This window comes from Protopterus annectens, chromosome 4.part0 (assembly GCF_019279795.1).
Source record: "Protopterus annectens isolate FY-2018-M chromosome 4.part0, PAN1.0, whole genome shotgun sequence".
NCBI classification, from domain to species: Eukaryota; Metazoa; Chordata; order Ceratodontiformes; family Protopteridae; genus Protopterus; species Protopterus annectens.
Genome location: NC_056733.1, coordinates 645,314,141 through 645,341,650, shown reverse-complemented (window position 1 = coordinate 645,341,650; position 27,510 = coordinate 645,314,141). Strand labels below are relative to the sequence as shown.

The 27,510-nt window shown below is 39.2% G+C and overlaps 1 protein-coding gene across 1 annotated transcript in view; it reads left to right on the top strand.

The window, feature by feature from the left end:
* Window positions 1–27,510, top strand: part of HPD (4-hydroxyphenylpyruvate dioxygenase) — a 313,743-nt gene that overhangs the window by 105,686 nt on the left and 180,547 nt on the right. The window contains exons 7-9 of the mRNA XM_044069652.1: window positions 40–129; window positions 2,620–2,723; window positions 5,136–5,213. Of these exons, the coding sequence (XP_043925587.1) occupies window positions 40–129; window positions 2,620–2,723; window positions 5,136–5,213 (272 nt within the window). The remainder of the gene's footprint in view (window positions 1–39; window positions 130–2,619; window positions 2,724–5,135; window positions 5,214–27,510) is intronic.

Here is a 27,510-nt window from a genome sequence, read left to right as displayed (position 1 = left end):
AAGATCTAAAAAAATATTACACACATTTTCTCTTTCTAGAAAGCCAAAGAGCAGGGTGCAGTTATAGTGAAGGAGCCTTGGATTGAGGAGGATAAACACGGAAGAGTCAAGCTTGCAATCCTTCAGACAGTAAGTGTCACTAAAATGTTTGTCCTACATTTTCCTTCTCCATGTTTGTTACAAGAACAGAATTTTTTAATGAAACCCAAAGTTGAGTTTGTTTTTAAACTAAAAACTGCTCAAAATTCTGGCACAGTGTTTATTTTTTGTACCCACTGCTTACTGGTCATACATACCTGGTGGAATACGAGTTTAGCTAAAAGTTATAAGCTATTGAGTTTGATACCTAAAGTTTATACTTGCACATATTTTGAAATTACTTGAAAAAAATGCATTTGAATATTATTAATTTCAGTTTCCTTAAACGGATGCCCAGATGGCAGCTTAAAACTGATTATTATTATCCATATTCGCTCTTTTACCTGATGGTCTGATAGAAAAGCAAACGTAAATTTGTTTTGGCTTCCTGAGCCCTTTCCATTTCTAGTCCCAGTTTTGTCTGGTGATGTTCATCTACAACCCACCACCATGTTGTGATGTTCTGTAATTTAAATTTGTACAATACAGAGGCACATTTCATACATGACTGTTGAAGACCTTGTATATATATATATATATATATATATATATATATATATATATATATATATATATATATATATATATATAAACAAAATCACCCGGTGAAGGAGCGTAGGTACATAAAACCCCACTGACAAGATTTCAAGACCAATAATGAGTTACCACAAGCTGTAGAAGTTCTTCAATAGTCTCCAAAAAAATCCAACCATTCGGTTCTAGTACAAAAACGTTTATTACTGTGAGCGCTTTCACGGCAATTTAATAGCCGCTTCTTCAGACAAACAAACAAGAGTGCGCTGCTAAGGCGCCAAATTTTAAAAAAATTACGGAGGTCTCCTCCCATAGACCTCTCTACATCACTTAAAGTGCTAGTGCTTCATATTGGGAGCTGCAGTATTCGTATAAACCATAATATAAATTCATTATTTAAATATTTGATCTTAGAGCTCTAGTAGCTTTAGTAGCGCATTGTTGTTTGTCTGAAGAAGCGGCTATTAAACTGCCGTGAATAACTTGTTATTGGTTTTGAAACCTTGTCAGTGGGGTTTTATGTTCCTACGCTCCTTCACCGGGTGATTTTGTTTATCTTTACGTCTTCTTGGAACTTGGGTGGTTTTTCACATATATATATATATATATATATATATATATATATATATATTTATTTTACCTGTCAGTGACCTCCTTTAAGTTGATTTATTCATTCATTCATAAGATATAAAGTGTGAGCTATGCAAATCACTTCAAATATTCATGGAAATTATGGTGTTTAAATACATGTAGTGCTACAACATGTTGGTTATCGTCTTAATACCTCAGTCTATTGTGGCAAGTAATAGAATACAATAGTGTAATAACATACAGAGACAATGAAGCTGGGAATGAAGTACAGAAAAGCCACAACTAGAGTTGTGCAAGGTAACACATACAGGTGCTGCTTATACCTGTTTATAAACTGTGAAGAAGCATAGAAGAAATAAGATTAGAGTAGTACAAAATGTAAAAGTAAATGCAGAAAGAGAAGTAAGAGCTGCAATGCAGGTAAGTGGGACTATGTACTAATGACTTGTTCTCCTTGCTGTATTTGGCATGGCACACTACGTTACCATACTGGAAAGTGCCTCCTTTTCTGCATGTTTAGTCTGTCAGCAACTATACACTTACTGCTGATATACTATGAGGTAAGAAATTACCACCAATCTGCACATGAGGAAGGTTACACTTATGAACCTCCTTCCTAAGCTGCCTCTGTGTGTTAAACGAGGTGTGCATACATATGCAGCTTTTCTTGGTGCCTCTGAGTCCTCAGGCTTGTCTTAGATGTGCTGTTTTCATGCAGACTTATTTCCTCAACAAATAAACAGACACACAGTTTTTACTTAAACATACTAACTCTGCACAGCATAACCCCCCTTGGAAAAACTATTTTGTGATGCTGGTTAACTACTGTGTACTTAATAAATTAAAAAAATAAATAAATAAATAAACTTTGTTGACACTGGAACACCATTCACATCCTCTGATTCCAACTTATTCTGTTTTTCTGCAGAGAAAATGTGAGGCCTAGAAACCTAACCAGATTATTACTGATCATACAATATTAGGCATGTGCCAAAGTACCTATGGAGTGTTGACTTACTCCCATAACACAAAGGGCCATCCCTTGCACTTTGATCACCTTGCATTTCAACATGAGATCACACAGTAAACCTCAGAAGGAATAAAACTGCAACTCCACTTGTGCCTGAAGTTATGGCTGATTAAGACATGCTTTTGCAGGGAGGGCTAACTGGTGGACCTGCAAACTAACTGCTTAACAAGCACTGCCCTTTCTTCTTGTCCATTTTCAAAACTTCCCTCTTACTTCATCTTAAACTGCTGTATAGCTTGTCAGATTTCTTGCAAGCTTACTAATCTCTTAGACTGGTGTACAAAAGTGTATAAGACTCATTTATTTTATTTTTTTTATTTTTTCAGTATGGTGACACCACACACACACTAGTGGAAAACATAGATTATAAAGGACACTTCTTACCAGGCTATGGGAGACCGCTATTCATTGATCCACTGCTCTCAACGCTGTAAGTAAATATTTAAAAAATTTTTTTTAGAATTTGTATTAACTATTTTAGCAATGAACTTCGGAAAAAACACTTGTTTGAAGCGCTGTAGAATCCAATAAGCCACCAAAAAAAAAGCCTTAACGCACTTTTATTAACAAGATAAATGCAGCGTTTTCGCTACCTCAGTTGAGTAGCTTCCTCAGGAAAGCACAATAAAAGGCCAAGCCCTTTAATACTATATATACACACAGCAATTAAGGTGACGAAAATATATGCATCACTTCCCATTAGTTAAAACGTCCATTACATATAAGTGAATTTTTAACTTCCAGTGGCTAAATGGAACACCAAATGGACATAGTAATAAATACAAATTATTACAAATATAAGCACATAAAAGCCACTGGTTAGCCTTTTTGTAAAACCACAACAATTTCTTTAATTAAGTACTAAAAACATTAATAATCATTAAAAATCAATTGTTTTCCTTATAAAATAAGGTAAAAGCTATTTTGGGAAAAAACCAAATCAATATATATACAATGGAGGCTAAATGGCCATATACGATATGACACGGAATGCCCACAAGTATCTATCCAGCCTTCCATAATATCACTAATAAAAAAGGAAACAATAAAATCAGCTCAAATTGGATGCCTTTAATTTTCCAGCTCAAATTGGATGCCTTTAATTTTCCAGGGCTGAACGAGAGCTGCAATATTGCCCCTGTTTTAAAATACAGATCCTTTTTGAGGTAGGTTTTTTCCTTTTTCATAAAGGAATTATATAATTTTTATTGTTTCCTTTTTTATTAGTGATATTATGGAAGGCTGGATAGATACTTGTGGGCATTCCGTGTCATATCGTATATGGCCATTTAGCCTCCATTGTATATATATTGATTTGTTTTTTTCCCAAAATAGCTTTTACCTTATTTTATAAGGAAAACAATTGATTTTTAATGATTATTAATGTTTTTAGTACTTAATTAAAGAAATTGTTGTGGTTTTACAAAAAGGCTAACCTGTGGCTTTTATGTGCTTATATTTGTAATAATTTGTATTTATTACTATGTCCATTTGGTGTTCCATTTAGCCACTGGAAGTTAAAAATTCACTTATATGTAATGGACGTTTTAACTAATGGGAAGTGATGCATATATTTTTTCGTCACACCTTAATTGCTTGTGTGTATATATAGTATTAAAGGGCTTGGCGCCTTTTTTATTGTGCTTTTCGCCTCTGAGGAAGCTACTCAACTGAGGTAGCGAAAACGCTGCATTTATCTTGTTAATAAAAGTGCGTTAAGGCTTTTTTTTGGTGGCTTATTGGATTCTACAGCGCTTCAAACAAGTGTTTTTTCCAAATTTTAGCAATGAAGTTCAGTTCAAATTTGGTGTTACTACAGTTAAAATGGTAACATTTATAAAACAGGTTCATTTTATAACAATTCCAACAAAATGTGTTGCATTGTAAACATCAGATGTGAGTTAGTAATATACCTCTGTGTCCAGCAAACATTTATCATAATAAAAACTAGAATGTGCACCCCTTGTTTTACCTGGAGCTAGAGTTGTGTCCCTAGTATTCCTGCACCCAGCGATTTTATGTACTGTGCTGTCTTCACATCAGATTAAGGGAGACACAGAGAAATAATACTTAGCCAGGGCCAGAACTTGAATTACAAACCAAGAAATCTACAGTCCAGTCTTGCCCAGTACAAGCTGAGATTTTTAGATGGTGTTTCCTTCTACAGCATGCAAAAAGTGATTACTTTAAGAAAACAATTGCAGTCAGATACTTACAGCACACATAAGTAACTGTATTTGTTCATAATACCACAGATATAATCTCTGCATCTGTTTTCTTATACTGCGTCATAAACTTAATAAAGCAGTTAGAATTTCAGAGTGTGGCTCTCTCTTACCTTACATCATGTATTTGCATGCACAGGAAGTATTAAGGTGCTTTTAAAAGCAACAGTAATGAATACAACTTTTGCTTACATGAAGTCCATTTTGTCATGGGACAACTTTTCCTAGAGCCTCTTGGTCAAGTTTCTGTTATTGATTGTCCCACTTAACAATTAAGCTGACAACTCCCATGCCATTGAACTCTGCTGGATAAGATGCAATAATTCCCTATACAGGAATCAGCATTCGCCATACAGGGACTGAACTGTTTTCTTTTTTCTATAATAGTGCTATCTCATAATGTGTGTGTGTGTGTGTGTGTGTGTGTGTGTGTGTGTGTGTGTGTGTGTGTGTGTGTGTGTGTGTGTGTGTGTGTATGCAGCAAGGAGTATGAGTGACGTTGGAATTTATGAATTACAAGAACCGTTGGGCAAAGGTGTTGCTACAGGAGTAGTGCTACACAATGGTATGCCACATGTCTGTACTGCCTTTAAAGTTCACATTGTGTTTCTTTTCAGACCAAGTACCAAACTGCATTTCATTGACCATGTTGTTGGTAATCAACCCGATGAGCAGATGGCTCCTGTAGTGGAATGGTAAGTGTTAAACATGATAATGACATTTGTATTATTTAGGCTTTCCAAGCTTAAGCAACATGTACAGCTGAGCACATTGTAGTGGAGATAAATAAAGCTGTCCTAAGCCTTTCATAATGTTAATGACTTGAATGGCTAAATAAAAGTAAATCACAATGTTTTAAACAAGACATCCGACTTGTTAACCAACGCAAGTGACATTTACTATTAGGTGTGCTTGCATGACATCGTATGCCACTGTATACAGAGGTGCCATTGGAAGCTTGTGAATACAAGGTCTCAGAGTACTGTTGCAAAAGAATTTATATTGCACACATTGTAATTCCACTTGGAGTCCCTCATGTTAGTATTAGAAATGTTTCACTTATTAGGGTAAACATTGATTCATTAAACTTCACTGCTTTATTTATGTATCTGTTACTATAGTCTCCTCCTTCAACTATATTTTTATGTGTTTATTAAAATATTTAATTTCTAACCTAAGACCATGCATTCTGTAGGTAGCTTCCATGCTTATAACTTATGTATTACATTGTATCATTTGGTGTAGTCTAAGTTGTACACTGTATTAGTTGCTAATGGCATGGGTCTTAGCTGAAAAGTGTCCAGCTTGAATGAGTCCACCATTCCTGTTAACAATAAATAAATTTATATTTTTTAAATGCTACTTTTTAAAAGTAATTAACGGCAACTTAAAAAGTCTCTGAATGTTTCTAGTCTTCAGCTACACAAACATTATTCATCCCCACGCAAAAAAAAAAAAAAAAAAGATTAACGATATTAATTTCCCAGTAACTACTTTCTTTATCCTGTTCAGATTCACAGAGGAGCTATTGCATATCCCAGCAATATTATGTATGGAACCACACATACACAAACAGACACACACAGACGCACGAGCGCAAACATGCACTCACTCACAATACACACATACACACACACACGCACATAAGTACACACACACACACACACGTGCATGCATGCACTTACAATACACACACATACTTGCACACACATATACACAAACCACATTTGCAAGAAGTTTGGGATATAACCAGTTCACCAGCCAGCATGTTTTTCAGACATGGGGGGATGCCAGAGACCCATATAAATCCAGTTAACTACATGGAGGATATACAAACTCATCACAGGAGGTACATATTTTAATGAACAGACCAAACGGATGCCAAGAGATACTTATATTTCTGGTCATGTCCATCCATCCATCCATCCACAAGTTCTTTTCCCATTTTTGCATATGGGATCAGGATGTTACTTCAACAGTGACAATCTTTGCTGGTCTGTATGAGTCTCTTATGTGCAAATGATACGTTGTTACAGGATAATTCATTAAGGGCCCCTTATTAGCACTGACCTACTTGACTAAATCAAAGTTGGTCTTATTGAAGCTCAACTTGTCACCCTCCACCACTACACTTCACCTTGCCGATGCACTGACAATCATCATTTCTCCTGCAACAAGGTTACGGTTAACTATAGTTAATCTGCTTGTGCCCCATTCTCTTTACCGTAAGAGATACCTGATAGCAGGTGGTTATGCAGTTTACCTACTGTGGAGGTTATTGTAGTTACTGTAAGTTGGTTCTAAACAGCACTCCATTTAAGTTACAAACTTGTAGCTCCAGAAACTTATCACTCCCTTTAACTAAAAGTTTTAAGTCATCATTATAGAAATCTACCACTCTCTAACTAAGAGTTTCAGACTTGTTCCCATTACTAAGTAAATATAGCTTTTCATACCTGTACCAGGTAGTGTCATACTCATGCCAAGGCATTGCTGTGCCTTGTCTGCACCCAACTAGAACTGCTACCCATATGGGTCCCATAGCTCTTCATCTATTACCTAAGTTGTGCAGTGACAGCATGAGAGCTCAGTCTGCTTTTCACTTTCTCTGGCCAGACTACTTGTACTCTGCACTTTGAGACAATGTATCTGTCTGATGCATACCTATTGATACACATCACTGATATAATCTGTGAGAGATGCAAGCACTTATTGGTTAACCCTCTCATATCAAACTACACTTGGTAAGCCCCCTATACACACATAGGCACACATCCTGCACAAGTCATCACTACCCTATCTTATGCTGAGGTCATTAAAAAGTCCCAACCTATGTCTCATAGGCACCATACCCAGAGAACCTAGCCATCTTGTCTGACTACCACATGTACACCCACACCACCTACACTCCCTCACGTATGCATACCACCTCCGAGAGATTCCAGGGCTGCATGGTTAAATTAGTAAGGACCATAAAGTTTGCACCCACCCATGGTAATGTTCTGTTATCCTTGGCTCTATAGTTAGGCACACTGACTCCACCTTCACCAGGCTGAGTAAGAATAGAGCAACATTAAGCTGTGTCTCTGTTGCCCGGATTGGTGATGTGACAAAGGCCCCTTTGGTCCCTCTGTTATGAGGAGTATGACATGGTCATTGTATATGTGGTGGTGAACAATCTTAGGTGCTGTACCCAGATAGAGATGCACAAAGACATAATGCATCTTTGATCTGCATGTGTTCAATGCAGTGAAAACCCTAGTATTGAGCAACATTCTGCCATCTGCAACAATGATTCCTCAAGTCAAAGACAATACAATTAGTTTTAACAGCTGGCTGGCTAGTCAATGCCATTCTAGGGAGATCCGGTTTGTGTCCATGTTGGAGATGCTGGTTGACAGGCCTTCATTTTTTACCAGACATGACTTGTACCTCTCTCTGCACGGCTTTCACTTACTGGCTAAAACTTTCACTTCTCCCATACTGCTTGTTTGGTAGAATCCATCCCCCAGACAATGTAATGTAGCAGAGTTTAATTCACACTGCATTCAAGTGGTCTTATGCGATGCTAGGGGTCCGAACAAAAACATTCCCATACTTGTGGTTCTCCTTACTCTCGAGCACATTCATATCTTAATACTTACTGAAACCTGGTTTCAGTGTATCGATAGCCCTCCCTGTATACCTGTGTTTAGTGCCTATTACCCCACTTCAAATCCATTGGAAACTGTAGGGAAGGGTGTGTATTTTATCCTGGATCCCAATATCTCATGGCAAATCCCCAGGACTCCGGCCTAGAGCTTATAAAGGTCCAAATTATCCTTAATAAAATTATCATATCATTGTTATCTAGAGATCATCCTTCATGTACCCTCAGTGACCATGACAATTACCTAAGTGTACTAGATGAGATCTCTGTCCAACTTAACACTTCTGAACTAGGTGACTTTAACTATTCAGCCATCAACTGGCTAAACTAAACCACTAGTAATAAATATGCCCAGCATTTCTTACATTTCATCAATGCCAACTCATTTTGACAAATTGGTAACCTTCCTACTAGATATTCTCATGTTTCTGACATTCTCCTCACCAACGTAGCACCTGCCTAAACACTGACCTATGTCTTCACCTCGCTGGTTAAGTCTAACCACTAATTTGTATACATCTTTAAAACTTGTGACACCCTTTCTACAAACACCACAGTCATTAGGGACTTCTCCAAAACAAACCTGCTATTGCTCTTAGGTGACATAGAAAAGCTTAGAGATAACCCGGTTCTTCTCATCCCCATTGCCACAGCTGCCCATTCACTTCTGACTTCTATTCACACCTAAACAGCTGTACTGAGGAGGCCAGGAATGTGATACAAAAGAATTTGAATAAGAAGGAGTGTATAAATATTTGGGAATTGATGAAGGGTCAACAATAAAACATGAGCAGATGCAATTAAAACTTAGTAAGGAATATTTTAGAAGACTAAAATTAATCCTGAAAACAGCATTGACATATACGAACAAAGTCCAAGCTATAAACCAATTTGGTCTTCCTGTCCTGACTTACAGTTTTGGAGTGATTGACTGGCCCCAAAAGGTGCTGGATAGATTGGACAGGAAAACAAGAAGGATGTTCATGCTCATCAAATGATTTACAAAAATCAGTGTATACCAAGACTATATATTCCCCATTTTAAAGGAGGTATGGGCCCATCTCAAGACTGATTACATGTATAGCTCTGCAATCGTGAGACTGCATACATATCTGCTGACCTCATAAAACCCAAACATAGTGAAACTTTTAAAACATTAGGAGAATAAGTCTAAGATGACTTCCCTGCTTAGTTTAGCAGAAGCATATCTGCATCAAGTGGAAATAGAATTCCAACCAGAAGTAGATAAAAATCAGGCAGCAACTGAATGTAACAAAACACAAAAGAAAGACTATAAGGTGAAGGATCACATGAGAAAGCAAGAAATGTGGAAAATGCATAAATATAGTTGAAAGTATAATAAAGTCTTGGAACAACCTCATGTTGATCAGGACTGAATGCAGGAATTGTTACGGAGAGGTGAATTCAAACCAAAGGTGAAAGGTTAATATTGGCAGCCCAAGATAGTGCACTACATACATGTTGGTTTACAAAGTCCATTGAACATGTGGAAGAAACAGACAAATGTAGGTTTTGTAAAACAGAATTGGAAACAGTTGCACACCTCACTGCTGGTTGCGATATACTAATGGCAGGGCGACTGTATACTGATAGGCATAATAATGTGGCAAGACTGTCGCACTGGGGATTCTGCAAACATTATAATACTGAAAAACATTGGAAACATAATCCACAAAGCATTGTAGAAAATGTTGAAGTTTATATTACATGGGATCACCTATTACAAACAGTTCAAAAAATAGATGCGATAAAACCGAGATATAGTAGTCCATGAAAGAAGATAAAAGTACACTGATCATTGAAATTGCAACACCCAGTGACTATAGTGTCTTACTTACCGAGAGACACAAAGTCATAAAATACCAGGATTTGCAGGCAGAAATGAAGGTAATGTGGAAGAAGGATACCCAGACAGTTCCAGTAGTAGTAGGAGCAACAGGTCTTATAAAAAAAAAATACAATCATACTTAGATATATTACCAATACATGTAACTCCATACAAATTACAGACGGAGTCATTACTGGGAACATTGCGGGTGCTGTGAACAGCACTTCTGCCTAACATCAAAGATTTAAACAATACTAATTTCAAGAACTTTAATCATACTTTGACTTAGGAATGGGGTCCACTCCTGTCATGGTATTAGAAACCCAAAAGACTTGGAGAAATTAAAAAAAAAAGGAGGTCATCCTTATCCTCTTCAATACAGTGGAAAACTTAACAGCAGATTCTTATTGTGGAACTCTGACATTAACAAATTGTGTAGTAAAAGGAAGAAACTGCTTACCATCTATAAAAAGGCATCATTTATATACCAAAAAAGCCCAAAACAGGGTAACAACCTCCAGTGTACCATTAAAAACAGTAAGGCTTAATACAAACTTAGGCTTTCCACCTCCACTAAATACAACCATTAAATCTTTCTCAGCTATGTTAAGAAACATATTTGCAACACCCATTAATGCTCTAAGCATATTTATAACAATAGCATGTACAGTGATCCTAGGTGAAACCCAGTAGGTTAGCAAATAAATCTAGCTCCAACTTCACACCACTACCTACCTTGTTGTTGTCTCCCCAATCATCCCCCCACCCCACCCCCCAAAAAAAACAGTCAACCTTGATCAAGTGCTATCAGTCCTATCCAAAACAAAGAACACTATATTCATGGGTCATGATAATATGGTGGGCTGCTTCCTTATCAACACCTAAAACAGCCAGTCCAAACCACTTTTTAATCTTGCCATCATTAGGGGAGATGTCCCTGATGCCTGAAAGTTGCCACATTGTTGCCACTGCATAAGGATGGGCTGATCACCATCCCAGGCTTCTACAGTCATATGAGCTGCATAAGTCTTATATGTAAGGTTACAGAGATTCTCACATCTGAATTTGTTAATGTAGACATTGATAATCTTCTGGCCTTAGACCTTAATCACTTCAACTTTTTTAAATGCAGCTCCTGTCTCATAAACCTGTTAATGCCTTTGGAAGTATCACCAAACAATGGACAGTGTCCATAACAGATCCCATCCTAATTACCGAAATTACAGAAGTCCGAAACTCACTTTGCCGAGACCAGTTCTCCGAAACTCCACTAGTCCAAAACGGCACTTTGACAAAACACAACATACCGACAAGACAATCAGTAAAATCTACAACATGCACTAAAACAAATCCTGTATTTCTCTCTCATTTTTGCAAGGGGGCAAGAGCCCCTGCACCCCCCCACACCACCTGCAAATTATATATACCAATTCTGAGATTGCACTAAAGTGACAACAAGCTGTACACCTACCTGCATAACTGCTATGGTGCACTAGACAGCATGAAAACAGACATTTCACAGACATGAAATTCGGCAAAGTGCTGTTTCAGACTAGTGGAGTTTCGGAGAACTGATCTTGGCAAAGTAAGTTTTGGAGTACTGTGATTTCGGCAACTAGGATGGGATACATCCATTACATACATACCACCTAGTTATAGCCAGAGCCTTTAACACAATTCCCCAGATGGTATCATTGGTACGCTAACACAATTCAACATAAACCCTTGTTTTGCCCACTAGGTAACCTGTGTCTATCAGGAAGAGTTCTCACAGTAAAGTAGTTGATGCTTCCTCTTAATGCAAGAATGTCACTTCTAATGTCAAGCTGGGTTCAATCTTGGGTTCTCTCCTTCTCAGCATCTTCTTTTTCTGATATCCAGCCTCAAGTTCAAGACCTACAGCAAACTAAGATAACTTTTGGCTCCTAAAAACAGAGGTGGCTAATTTCACGGCACCCATGGAGAATAGTTGCATGACCGCCAAATCATACACCAATGCACTGTACGAACACGTACACAAATGCATGGATCTCACCATACCCAATAGAACCAAGACACTCTCCTCCAAAAAAAGGAAGCCAATCTGGTGGTCCCCTGCCATAAACAAACTCTACAACAGAAGGAGGAAATGGATGTGGAATAAGGTTAAGTCCCAAGACTGGTAAAACTCCCTTATCAGCCTCAACAAAAAGTTGAGATCCCTCATCAAATCCTCTAAAGCTAGAAAACAGAATTGCAGCAGATAGTAAAGACAACCACAAGGCCTTCTATAGTTATGTAAAGAATCTCCATGGCAATACCCAGATTTGCTCTGAGCTACTGCACAATGGTACCTCCTGTACTGAGCCAACAGATATTGGATATACTGGCCGACAGATTCCGTGCCAACTTCACCCCCCTCCCAAGGGCCAGTCACAATACCAGTAGATTTCCAGGCACTCAGTATTACTGCTTCCCAGGTTAAAACAGCACTGTCCAAGGCCAAGAATATAGCTTCCATGGAACCTGACAATATCCATGGCTGTGTTCTACATGAACTATAGAGTGAACTGGCATCTCACCTGTGTGCCTTGTTCAGTCACAGCCTCACCAAAGGCTTTGTCCCTACCGAATGGTGCACTGCTACAGTCATCCCTCTCCACAAAGGAGGAGTTACTACAGACCCTGGGAACTATTACCCCATTAGCCTGAAGAGTCTGACATGCAAAGCTATGGAACGCATCATCATGGACCTAATAAACAAGGATATAGGTAATCTCCAAACTCTGGATCCCATACAGTTTGGTTTTGTGAAGTGTAGATCATGCCTGCTCAACTTGGTCAACTTCTTTGAGTCAGTCACCAGAGCTGTGGATGAAGGCAAGGTGGTTCATACAGCCTACCTTGATCTGGCCAAGGCCTTTAATACCATTCCCCACTCAGGAATCATAGAAAAACGCACTAAGCTAGGCATCAACCCCTATATCACTAGGTGGGTTGCAAACTGGTTCACAGGTAGAACCCACAGTGTGAAAGTAGCTGACTCCATGATCAGTATCAGTAAGAAACTAAGGTCCCTCATAAAATCATCCAAGGCTAACTTCGAAAGAAAAATAGCCAAGGACTTGAAAGATAACCACAAAGCCTTCTTTAGCTATGTCAAAAATCTAAGTGGCAACTCGCAGATATGCTCTGAGATAGTGCAAAATAGCACAAAATATACTGAACCTACTGATATTGCCAACATACTGGCAGATAGATTCAGTGCAAACTTCACCTCCTTCTCACCTTCAAAAGGGCCCACAACAATACCAGAAAAGTATAGTGTCCCGGAAATCAAAGAAGCACAGGTGAAAACAGCCCTTTCAAAAGCCAAAAACACAACATCAGTGGGGCCAGATGGTGTCCCAGGCTGTGTCTTGCACGAACTACAGAATGAACTAACCCCCACCTAAACACGCTGTTCAACCTCAGCCTCTCCACAGGCTACGTGCTAACCAAGTTCGTCGATGACTGCAAACTGGGAGCCATAATTGACTCTCCGGCTGACACAGACATCCTCCAAAAAGGCCTTACTGAGACAGACACCTGGTGTCAAAGTCATGGCCTCAAGCTAAATGCCAAAAAATGCATAGTCATCCCATTTGGGAAAAACAAAACACCCATGAATTACCAGATAGGCAGCAGCCCCCTTAATACAGAAGAGGTAATAACAAATCTGGGGACCCAGGTAAATAGTAATATCTCCTTTGACAATCATATTGCCAAAGTAGTTAGGAAATCCTTCTATGTGGCCCATCTAATTACTAAGGGGTTTGCATCTAGAAATAAAGAGGTTATAGTGCCCCTCTACTCGTCACTCATCAGACCCATCATAGAGTACAATGCCCCATTTGAGATGTATCTCACAAGACACTTCCAACAGCTTGAAAGACCACAAAAGCACCTAGAGGATTACTGGCCTCAAACTTATGTCCTATGCAGCCCGACTGAAAAAACTCCGGCTGTACTCAGTGGCATATCGCTTACTCAGAGGTGATCTCTGCCTGACTTACAAAGCCATGTCCAGCTCAGAATTGATGGACATGCTCCACCTAAAGAAATCCAAGTCACTGCGAGCCACGCACTCTAGTGAGCTAAACCTCACCACAACAATAAATAGAACGTGCTGGAGGGATAGATTCCTGTCACAGAGACTCCTCATGCTTTGGAACAAAATTCCTAACTACATTAGACAGAGCCCCTCACTAACACTCTTCAAGAGAAGCCTTGACGAGTGGATGGGTAACAGAAAGTACACCCCTGGGATCACTTCATTGGCTCTGCTTGACAGAGGCTCAGTTAATTAATCAATGGGGTGGCGAAAGCCGACACACTCTAGCTAGGATTATAAATGCCCTCGGGCAGATGGCCTAGTACCTACCTATGAACCTATGAACCTGTTATTGAGAACATCCTCTCAATGACTAATTGCTTTCATTGAACAGTTTCCTGCCTAAATGGCTTCAGCTTTCTAGATTTCAAGAAGGCTATTTGTAAATTTCTCTCACTAGTATATATCAGGAATTAATGATACAATCAGGGTATTTTGGACTTGATGCAGTCCATATCCTCTCCATGCTATGTGTAAATATTACGGTAATCACTGAGATGTGGTTAGGTTTCATCTATGATGTACTGTAATGCTTCCCCAGGAATAGAGAATAGTACTGCCAGAAATGTCAGGTTACACCAGCGTTTTAGTCAAACATTAACTTTTATTGTGTGCAATATGGCAGGTCAGTAGAAATGATGTTGAAGCTTCAGTCATCATGAATACACAGACATTAGGATAAGAAATGCAGTGGATTATGGGATATACACATTCTTAAAATAGCAATGCTATACAGCAGTAAAGTGGCAATGGCTATAATACACTTTTACAATCTACACAAACACTAGCAGCTTTATTTTACTTAATACATCTCTCCCAATAAAGAGAGACACTTCTCTTTTCAAAGTTGTGGAATTTGAAGTTGCATATCTGATGCATCATACACTCAACAAACTGGACTGACCCTGTCAATACATATTCCTAATGAATTTGAGTACTTTGCTCATTTATTTTATTTTATTTTTTTTTTATTTTTATTTTACATTTGTTTACTGGGAAAGTCCAACTGGAACAAGGTCCATTTACAGCGGAGGCCCGGGGAGAAAAGCTCCATTACATAATGGTACGAATACAACAAATGACAAAAAAAGTTCTGTACAGAGGCATATATACAATCAGAGCTCCATCTCTTTATATGACAACAAATCCACAAATGACAGAAAATTTCTGTACAGTGGCATATATACAGTGTAAGAGATTTTACATACCTTAGTTTGATTTGAGCAAGCTTGGTACATAGCAAAACTTTGAATTGCCTATTGGTAGTACAAAGCATAAAAATGAAGGAATGGAATTGTAAAATAAGGCTATTCGGGAGATATGTCATAGCGTGAGAAATAGTTTGTAGGATAGTACTTCCTGATAGGGAGTACAGAATAGCTGAGGTAAGCAGAGGAGATGAGGTGTGGCAAGTTAGGAGGAGAGCAGAAAAGATTTTATGTGATACAGGGGCAGAGCCATGATTGCAAGAGGTGTGACTTTAGTGATTTTTTGAAAAGTGAGATAGATGGTGCAGAGGAAATACTTTGGGGGAGGTCATTCCAGTCCCTAACAATGGTGTGGGAGAACAGACTTTTCCCTGCAGTGTTATTGGTTTTGGTTATGCAGAGCAGGGTTTTGTTGGATGAGCGTAGAGGGCGATTTGCAGAATATTGGTTTAGAAGTTGGTTTAGGGCTGGGGTTTTCAGAGGGTTCCTTATTATGTTGAAGGTGAGGACTAATTAGTGATAGCTAATTAGCTGAGGGAGTTCTAACCACTGTAGTTGCTTCAGGGCAAGACAGTGATGACTTCTAAAAGTGGAGTTGTTAGTGAACTTTGCAATTGTATTGTAACATGACTCTAGTTTGTTTAGGTCTGTTTTCCTGATATGAATTAGGATTGGTGATGCATACATTAGGGCAGACAAGAGGTGGGTTTCGGCTAAGGAGATTCTAGCTTAGTCCGATAGGAACTGTTTGTGTTTGTATAGGGTTCCTAGTTTCTTATGTACTTACCTTTGTGATGGTTTGTGAGATATGGACATTAAAGTTTAGATTGTTATCTATTTCAACCCCGAGCAACTTAGTGTGAGGGGAGGGGGAGATTTTGGTTCCATTTTTGGAGGAGATATTGAAGGTAGGAGGTGTGGATTTGGATTTATTGGGGGTAAAAAGGAGTAATTTGGTCTTGCTGGGGTTTAGAATGAGTTGGATATCAGTAATCCATTGTTCCATGGAGCAGAAGGATTCTTTGGTGAGCTTTTGAAGTGTGGTTATGAATGGGGCTGAGCAGATTAGGGTGGAGTCATCTGCATACTGTATAAGTGATGCATGCAGGGTGGAAGTATGTAGTTTGTTAGTGAAAATGGTGAATAGTAGAGGACCCAGTATTGATCCTTGTGGGATGCCTGTAGTAGGTGGTAATAGAGGAGATAGTGTACTCTGCCATTTAACTGAATGTTTTCTGACAGAGAGATAGCTTCTAATGAAGTAGTAGAGGGGGTGAAGGATGAGGTTGACAGAGTGTCTAAGAGTAGATTGTGGGAGACCATATCAAATGCTTTTGATAGATCTAGGAATATGGCTGAGACGAATGTGTTGTTGTTTCTTAGATGGTTAATCTGATTGGTAAAGGAGAGTAGAGCAGTGGTTGTGCTATGGCTTGGGCAGAAACCATGCTGTGTGGGAGAGGAGGTTTTGTTAGCATAAGAAGTGCATTACCTTGGTGTGAATACATTTCTCCAGAAGCTTGGAAAGGGGGACAAGATAGCAAATGGCAGGTAGTTTGATAGTTCATAGGTGTTTCCGCCTTTGTGAAGGGGAATTATATGTGACACTTTCCATAGATGGGGTACGTAGGTTTCTTGTAGAGAGCGGTTTATAAGAATTGAGACAGGGTAGGCTAGTGATTCTGCAGCTAATTTTAGAAAATTTGTGGGTAAACCATCTGCTGTGAGTGTGGTGGGTTTTAGTTTAGAGACTAGCTTTTTAACTGAAAAGGCTGGTACAGGTGAGAGTGTGAAGGTGGGTATGTTAGATAGTGCGAGGATAGATTCTGTGAAGTGATGGTTGAATTCTGAAGCTATGCTATCATCAGAATTGTTGTTGGGAGATGGGGTGGTGGTTTTGCCTGGTTCTAGAAGGGTATTGATAGCCTGTCAGAACTTTTGGGGGTTTCTAGAGTGCTTGTTTTGGATGTCTACGAAGTAGTTCTTTTTATCTACTTTTGTTTGGGTTTTGGCCTTATTTCGTAGTTCTTGATATTTCTGTCTGCCTTGGATAGTATCATTCTTTTTCCAGGTTTTCTAGGCATTGTCTCTGGCTTTTATTAAGGCTTTTGTTGTCCTATTTAGCCATGGGGCGTAGTTAACTTTAGTCCTGAGTTTCCTGATGGGAGCTAGTATATTTAGTACATTCGTAAAAGTAGTATTAAAATAATCAAGTGCCTGGTCTAAAGGTAGAGTTTTTAGTGGATTCCAGTCCTGTTGCTGAAGCACGCTGTTAAGAGTTTGTGGATTGACTTTGTGCTCGTCCCTAGTCTCCTTGAATAGCATGGGTTTGGGTATTTTTGCCTCCCAATATCTTGGATCCTTTGATAATTTCCTCCAGTAAATTCCAACCCCTCTTGCTTAGCTTCTATTCTCCTACTTAGAGACATCCCTATAGGTAAAATCTCCTTTGTCCATTCCCACACTTACTTGGTTCTCAAGAATATTTTCTGTTACTTTATGAATATGTTATTCTATATAGTTGTTACTATTCTTCTTAAGGACTTGCATTTAAATTGTTAGTGTCATTTTCTGTCTCTTGAACTCACCTCCTCATTCCATCATCATCATCCTTTTCCACTTTGACTTATAACCTTCTGCTTAAGTTATGCATATGAGTCTTAACTGTGTAGCTTTAAAGCACCCCTTCAAATGATGAAATTCTAAATCACTTTGTTCTGTTGGGAGAATCAACGTATGCCGTTTAACTCTTGCCTTCTTCCCCTCCCAAGTGAATTCCTTCAACTCTTTATTAATTGTCATCTAATATTTCCCATCTGGTTGATAAAAATATACCTGACCTATATATAACCTATATATAACACTGAAGGGTCAAAGCAAAGTAAAACAGTTTCACTGCTTGTACGTACCTTACTATATGTATTCATAATCAAAAGCTTCCAGTTTCATTTTGTATTATCTTTTGTTTAGTTTCTTCCTACATATCCTTAGCTACCATGGCAGAATCCTTTTTAATCCATATACCTAAATACTTCATCCTACCATGTCCTCAGAAATATGGATGTTTTTGAACCAATTCATACGTGATTATAGCAATAACCCATGCCTGGGTGTGGGTAATGCTGGATTTACCCACGGTTGGTCTGGTTTGGTCATGAGGGCGAAGCCCGAGTGGCCAAACAAAGCCAACCGTGGGTAAATCCAGCATTACCCACACCCAGAAGTGGGTTATTGCTATTATACAATGACATTATTTAAGAAAAAAAAATTACTTTTCTTAAATAATGGCATTGTATATTGCCTCCTTGCTGCCCTTCCACAGCTGTCTGGTATTCTGCGGCAGTTCTGATGTACTGCACATGCATATGCTTATGCAGTACATCAGAGCTGTGGGCAAAAGCAATGGAGAAAGCAAGATCTCTGTTGCTTTTTACAAACTGTTTCGCTATGTTAAATGGGTTTAACATAGCGAGACAGTTTTGAAAAAAGCAACGGAGAAAGCAAGATCTCCGTTCTTTTTACAAACTGTTTTGCTATGTTAAATAGGTTTAACATAGCAAGACAGCTTTAAAAAAAGCAACGGAGATTCTCCGTTGCTGTTTTTTAAGCTGTCTCGCTATGTTAAACCCATTTAACATAGCGAGACAGTTTTGAAAAAAGCAATGGAGAAAGCAAGATCTCTGTTGTTTTTACAAACTGTCTCACTATGTTAAACTCGTTTAACATAGCGAGACAGTGTGAAGCAACGGAGATCTTGCGTTCTCCGTTGCTGTAAAAAAAGAGTTATAGTAATGGAAAAAGTCCGGGCGACCGGACCATTTTCCATTACTATAACTCAGATTTACAACGTGCACGCTGACCAATCAGCATGCACGTTTTTGAATATTAATGGGGGGTCGTTGTATAATGAAAAGTTTACTATTGTAGCTGTTTGCTTAATCTTCATTTGTTTAGGATCCTGATTGTCCTGAAAATTACTTAGAATGTTCTACAACACTGACATGTCCTTTTCTGGATTTATCAAGTGCAAAATATTATCATCTGAAAATAAAGCTTACTTTTCATGATTACCACACCAGTTATATCCTTGAATTGTGAGTCCTTTATTTTCTTTGTTAATGTCTCTATTATAAATCTAATAAAAGAGTGGGAAGAGGACATCCCTGCCTGATTCATATGTCCAAACACAGCTTGTCATAGATCAACTGTTCCAACCTAATACTTGTCTTTGACTTTTCATATAACTTCCTTATTAACCCTATTATTCTATCTGCTTCCATTACCCTACTCATAATATAACAGCTGACTGTGTCAAATGATTTCTCTGTTTTAAGCCTCACCAACAACATCATTGTTTTCTTACATTCCATTTCCCTTTGATTCGCCATTGTTCTGTTAATGTTGTCAAAAGTTTGCGTCCCTTCCTCAAAACTGCATTGATCCAGATCTATTGGTTTTTATAGCATTTTTGCCATTCACTAATATGGACATAAACTGTAATATAAGCACTTTAAAATCATAGTTAAAAAATCAAAATGCTGCATATGAAGCCAGATCTGAGGGTTCTTTACCCTCTTTGGGTACTTCAGCCACCATAGCTTTCTTCCAAGAAGTTACTACCCCCCTTTAAAATATTGTTAAACAAAGCCTTCCAGATCTTTATCACTCTTTTCCCTTCTAACTTCCAAATTTCCACAAGAATACTATCTGTTCTCAGAAACTCCTCTGTTGATTGAGGAATCTACCTTCTCTTGTTATATTTTCCATTCTAGGTTCCCCTGATCCATCCTCACTTTTGCAAATCAGCTTACAGTCCCCACCTATAAATAATATTCCCTGCTGAAAGCTTATGATTTCTCCCAAAAGTTTCCTTTTGGGTGAAATATTCTGGTCAGCCACGGTGGTGTAGCAGTTAGCATTGCCGCCTCACAGCAAGAGGTTCGCCGGTTCGATCCTCGGCTGGGGTGCCTTCTGTGCGGAGTCTGCATGTCCTCCCTTTGGTTGTGTAGGTTTCCTCCAGGTGCTCTGGTGTCCTCCCACATCCCAGAGACATGTTGTAGGTGGATTGGACACTCTAAATTGGCCCTACATGTGAGTGCGTGCGTGTGTGTGCCTTTTGTGGAAGGTTGGGCGCCGGGCTGGCAACTTGACACTGTAACACACCACTGCCAATCATGAGCAGACAGGTGATCTGCTGTGGCAACCTCTAACTGGGAAAAGCTGAAAGAAGAAGATATGTCATCTTAATTCTCATCTCCCGACAATAACCCCTTACTACTACAAATTCGACATTACTGTCTTCCTGCTCTCTTCTTCTATTACCACAGGACCCCTTTAGCAATCAGTATTATTTCTCCCCCTTTCCTTTGTCCTGATAATCTGCTGAATGTCTGGTTTGATGAAGTTGTTGTATGGATGACATTCTGATATTTGATTTGGATAAAAAGATGCATGATTTAAAGTTAGAGGTAATGCTTCAATTTATCAGAAACTGGATTAAAGTTAAACCAAGGCAAACACTGTTTTGGAAAGACTGAGTGGCATTAATTTAGTCAGAGTATATGTACTAGTGGGCTCAATTAAGATGTAAGCAATGTTAGCACAATAACCGAGTTACAGAATCTATCTTGTCTGACTGAGTTAAGACAAGGCCTAGGCATGATTAACTTTTTGAGCTAGCGCATACTTGATATCTCAACTCTATTAAGTTTATTAAAAGAGCTGTTAAAGAGAGACATACCCTGGTCATGGGGACATGCTGAAGCTCAAGCATTTAACAAACTAAAAAAAAAAAATTCTTACATGTCCAGTCCTACAATGCTATGATTGATGTCAGTAAAATGAAAATAGTGAGTGCAGATGCTAGTAGCTATGGCTTTAGGGCAGCATTACTCAAAATGAATAAACATGTGTTATGTCAAGTGGCTTATTGCAACAGAATGTTAACTGATGCTGAGCAAAAATATTTCTAGTATTGAAAAAGAGTGCCTTATGAGCACGTGGACATGTGAAAGATTCTCCAGATGCGTAGTAGTGCTCAAGAGTTTACAAATGCAGACTGAGCATAATCCAATGATTCCATACTTTTCTTTAACAGTCTATAACAAGTGCCACCCAGGTACCAGAGATTGTTGATGGGATTGAGAAGGTTCAATACCAGAGTGATATATGTGTCTGGGAAGCAGTTAGGTGTTGCAGGTGTGTTATCCAAATGTCCTGTACATGACCGGCCATTATCTGATATTGAATAAGAAGATGTGTATCGTATAACGATTACTAGACTAGTAGCTACCAAAGACTAGAACAACTTAAACAAGTTACCTAAACTGATCAAGAGTTGCAAACTGTTATAGAATATGTTCAAGATGCCTGGTTAAATTGCTGGACTCATGCATAAGTACTTCCCACTCAAAGCATAAGTATCAGAGCATGATGGCTTGTTGTTATACCAGGACAGAATGGTTGTACTTTAATGACAGCAAGCTGAAGTGCTACACTGAACACATGGAGGTCACTGAGGTCTCATAAAATGTTGATAAAAAACAAAATGTCAGTGTGGTGGCCAAATATTAACTAGACATTAACAATCTAGTCTCCAAGTGTAACTTCTGTATCATTTGTAAAGCTTCTCAAAAGAGAGAGCCATTGATGGCGACTCTTTTAGCGCAAGGTACTTGACAAAAGATAGCTGCTGATTTGTATGAGTATAAAAGGAAAAATTACTGTATAGCTGTGGGCTATTATTCTCATGATATAGAGATAATCTGTGTACCAGCCATGACTACCCCACAAATCATAACCATGCTCAAAACCACATTCTAAAGATATGGACTACCTTTTGAGCTACTTACAGACAGTAGTACACAGTTTACATCAAGTGAGATCCAACAGTTTGTTAATGACTGCAGGTTTACTCATATTGTGTCAAGCCCTTACTATCCTCAATCAATTTGCCACCTATGATTAAAAACAGAGATGGCTAACTTCACGGCACCCATGTCAATGGAAAATAGATGCATGACTGCTGAATCCTACACCAATGCACTATACAAACACGTACATAAATGCATGGAACTAGCCATACCCAACAGAACCAAGAAGCTCTCTTCCAAAAAAAGGAAGCCAATCTGGTGGTCCCCTGCCATTAATAAACTCTATAAAAGAAGGAAGAAACTGTTGCAGAAAAAGGTGAAGTCCCAAGACTGGAAAAACTCCCTTATTAGCCTCAACAAAAAGTTGAGATCCCTCATCAAAACCTCTAAAGCCAGCTATGAAGGCAGAATTGCGACAGACACTAAAAACAACCACAAAGCCTTCTATAGTTATATCAAGAATCTCCACGGCAATACCCAGGTTTGCTCTGAGTTACTGCACAATGATATCTCCTATACTGAGCCAACAGATATTGCCAACATACTGGCCGACAGATTCAGTGCCAGCTTAACCCCCCCCCCCAAAGGACCAATCACAATACCAGAGGAATGCCAGGCACCCAGCATTACTGCAGCACAGGTTAAAGCTGCATTGTCCAAGGCCAAGAATACAGCTTCCATGGGACCCGACAATATCTCTGGATATGTTCTACATGAACTACAAAGTGAACTAGCACCACATCTGTGTGCCTTGTTCAATTACAGCCTCACCTCAGGCTTTGACCCTACTGAATGGTGCACTGCTACAGTCATCCCTCTCCATAAAAAGGGAAGCGACTACAGACACTGGGAATTATTGCCTCATTAGCCTGACAAGTCTGATATGTAAGGCTATGGAGTGCATCATCATGGACCTAATTAACAAGGATATAGGAAATCTCCAAACTTAAGATCCCACACAATTTAGTTTTGTGAAAGGTAGATCATGCCTGCTCAACCTGGTTGACTTCTTTGAGTCAGTCACCAGAGATGTGGATGAGGGCAAGACAGTTCACACAGCCTACTTCGATCTGGCCAAGGCCTTTTATACCATTCCCCACTCAGGAATTATTGATAAACTCACCAAACTAGGCATCAACCCCTATATCACTAGGTGGGTTGCAAATTGTCCCACAGATAGAACCCACAGTGTGAAAGTAGCGGACTCCAAGTCAGACTGCAGACCAGTCATGAGTGGAGTCCCACAGGGATCGGACCTGGTCCTCTCCTGTTTGGCATCTACTTCTCAGAAGTCCAGGCCAAAAATGGAAGCACTCTGGCTGATCAACATTGCAGACAACTGCACGCTAGGAACCATTATTAACTTCCCAAGTGATGTAGACATCCTACAGAAAAGCTTCACTGACATCAATGACTGATGTTGAAACTATGGCCTTAAGCTTAATGCCAAAAATATGTTGTCATCCCCTTTGGGAAAAACTGAGTCCCCACTAATTACCACATTGATGGGAGCCCACTGAACACTGAAGGTGTTATAAGAGATCTGGGGACACAGGTTAATAGCAACCTGTCCTTCAACCACCACATTGCCACTGTGGTCAGAAAGTCCTTCTATGTGGCACATCTCATTACCAAGGGTTTTGCATCCAGGAAGAAAGAGGTCATCATATCTCTCTACTCTTCCCTCATTAGGTCAATCATCGAGTATAATGCCCCATTTGGCGTGTACATCACTAGACACATGCAACAGCTGGAAAGGCCACAAAAGTACCTCACGAAGAGGATCCTAGGCCTTAAACACATGTCCTACATGGACAGATTCAAAAAACTCCAGCTATTCTCTGTCTCATATCATCTACTAAGAGGCGATCTCTGCTTGACTTACAAAGCTATGTCTGACCCAGCTCTGTTAGATTCCAAGTTTTTAATATTTTGACTTGTTCATAGGTGTTTACTAAGATAACAACCACAAGGGCCTTTTTAAGCCTAGCCATGCATACCAAATCTCTGACAAGTTCTGATACCTTTACATGGTTTTACATATATGACTAGTGAGACTTATGGGTCTGTAGATGGCCCACCTTTGTGCAGAGGGATGTCTGTTGCCTTTCTCCATTCATGAGCCACAAAACCTGTTTGGAGGCTGCAGTTAAATAGTAATTCCAGAAGCCCATATAGGTCATGTTTCATGCTATTTAGAAGGCATCCTGAGATATTGTCTGGGCCCACTGATGCAGTGTTCTTGGTCTGAGAGAGAGCATTAAGGACCTGTTCCCTACTGATAGTAGGGGGAGTTATATTTGAAGATATTTCCTGAGGGAAGGTTGAGGGGGAGGGAGGAGTAAAGATGGAGCTGAATTTATCAGCCAGGAGGTTTGCTATGTCTTCTAGCTCAGTATAACTGGCTCCATTTACAATGAGCTCTGCACACATTTGTGTATTGCCTTTGAGGTTGCAAACATAGTTAGAGAATGCATTGTGGTTGAATTTGGCCTGGGAGGCCAAACTTGCCTCAAATTTGGCTTTAGTAGACTTTATTTGTCCTCTGAGTTGTTTGTTTAGTTTTATGCTTTTATCCTGCTGGGTGCTGCACCTCCTAATTTTTACCATGATTTTCTTCCTCCTGTTATACAGCCTACTGATTTTGGGATTCTACCAGGGTGGCTTGTTTTTTGAGTTAGTTCTGTACTTCTTTCTGGTGGATACAGCTGCCTCTATGCAGCTATTAACAGGCTTGTACAGGGTTTCTGTGAACAGTTCTGCATAGGCAGCAGTGTTCTCAGGGTTTATGGAGGGTTGAAATTTTGCCAGGTTCTCACTTAATAGCAGGAGGTTAGCCTTAGAATAGTTCTTGAATACCTCCAGTTTAACTGGGGGTCCAGGTTTTATTTTTACTTCAAAGGAGACCATTTTGTTGTCTGACCTTAACAGGGAAGGCATTACAGTAGGGGGTGTGCAGCACTCTCTCATATTAGTGAGGATCAGATCCAGTATGGTCGCACCCCTGATTGGTGCACTGACTACCTGGTCCAGGGAGTTTGTGTTTACAAAATCCAGGAATTATCTGCGCATGTACATTTGGTGTCATGTAGGATTCCCAGTTAATAGTGGGGTAATTAAAGTCACCTATGAATATGGTATTGAGTTGGATGGTTAGTGTTTTTAATAAGTTTAAATACATGGTATGGGTTTCCTGAGTCTTAGAGGGGGACCTATAGCTTCTAAGGAAGTGGTATTGGATTTTGCCAATGGTGATTTGAACATGGAGCAGCTCGAGTGCATTGTCCTGTTTGACCAGCCTTGAAGTATACTTATCTTTGATGTATAGAGAGACACCTCCACCTTTAGTCCCTGCCTGTGAAGTAGCTGGCCTAAATGTGTGGAAAGCATTATAACCTAGCACTGTTGGTGTGGTCTCTGTGGCTGTAAACCATGTCTCAGTGACTGCACAGATGTCAGCATTCTCTAGGGTAAAGACAGCTTCTAGGGAGTGGAGTTTTTTGTTTAGACTCCTATCATCGAGCAGTAATACCTTTAGATTTTCTTGGGGTTGATTTATTATGTCAAAAGTACTTTCAGTTTGGTATTGCCTAAAAAAGGCACTATGGGGGAAGACAATGTTTTAGATAATATTCAAAAGCCTAGAGTGGAGAGGTGCAGGCCATCCCTGGCAAAGCAGCGTGTTCTGTTGACCATCTGCTTTCATGCTGACAAATATTGCACCCCTTAGAATGACACCAGAAACTAATCCAATTATTAGTCAATCATCTTTTTTTCATACTGTGGCATCATCCTTGGAGAAGGTAAAATTCTGCTCAGTGCTAGGCTCATTCCAGCCTGAGACACATATTCCAAGAGCTCCATGATGTCTCTCTTCATATACTCTAGGAAGGTATGTCTCAGGTCACTTACTCCCACATGGACTATGACTGAGTCATATTGGGAATTGTGGTCCAATGAGCTGAGTGCCTGCATAATGTTGTGGCTCCTATTCCCTGATAAGCAACTGACTGTGACTTTCTCCTTACTCAGCCTGGTGAGAGGGACATCATTGTGTCTTATGATGGAGTCTCCAATGACTAGAATGTTGGATTGTGTGGTGGCTTGCCTTATGGGCTTAGAGGTAGAGGCTCCATGAGATGTAGCTCTATGTGTTAATGTGGGTGTTGTTTTGAAAGAGCGCGTTTGGGGCTGCTGAGGGTATTTGTATGTGTATTTCATCTAGGAGGTCTTTGTGGTTTAGGACAGTTACATTGAAGTGCTTAAACATATGTGGGTCGATATGTCTGCTTTGAATTGTGTGTGATGAGTGCAGAGTGTGTACTACTGACATCCTTATTGACATTAAGAGAACTTTTATATGAGAGCTTTGCCTCCGTTGACATTGTGTAAATACATCTCTCGCATACCATATCAGTTTGTTTGAGAATTAACTGGTTGTCAATAAACACGAGGCAATTTCTACATTGCCTCAGGATGCCCATATCCGCCAAGCCGGTAACAGAGACAGTAGGAAGGTTCATATCCATGGCAACAGCCCCTTTTTTATTGATTAGATAGTTGGAGTGAGAATATCAGTCACTGTCAGGAGTATCCAGTTTGCAGCTATGGTGACAGTACATGTCAGTGCAAATTAGTTGTCCTATGTGCAACTAGGTATTTTGTGCCAGCAATAGGTTTTAGATATTTTGGCTTTAGATCAAATGAATGTCATCCAGATATATATATATATATATATATATATATATATATATATATATATATATATATATGAGTTTATAATGATACAATGAATAATCACAGATGAATTTGATCAAAACACAAAACAGTGAACAAGCTCACCAGCAGTTACCATTATTTGCCACTAAAATCATCACAAAAAGTAATTTTAAATGTAAACCAATAGGTTAAACTTGCAATTATGAAAAGCAAAACAAAAAACAGCCCCACACTCCCAGAAATTAAATATACTAACTCAATGGTCACACTAACTCAGAAAAAGGGCAAAAACCCTTGAATTACATAAGTCGATATAATGAACTTCAACTGTACATAACTCATCAAACTGTACCAGCAATGGAAAACACCACCATTTCACCATGTGATAAAACCCTTGCAGGGATAACTCATACAGTACTCATATATAAGTCCATATATTGAATATTTAAAACATTGAACAGCAATAACTACCCAACCAATCAGAAAAACAAAAGAATAAAGATCCCGTGTTTTTGCAGGCATCCCCCCCACACACACACACACACACGCACACACACACACAC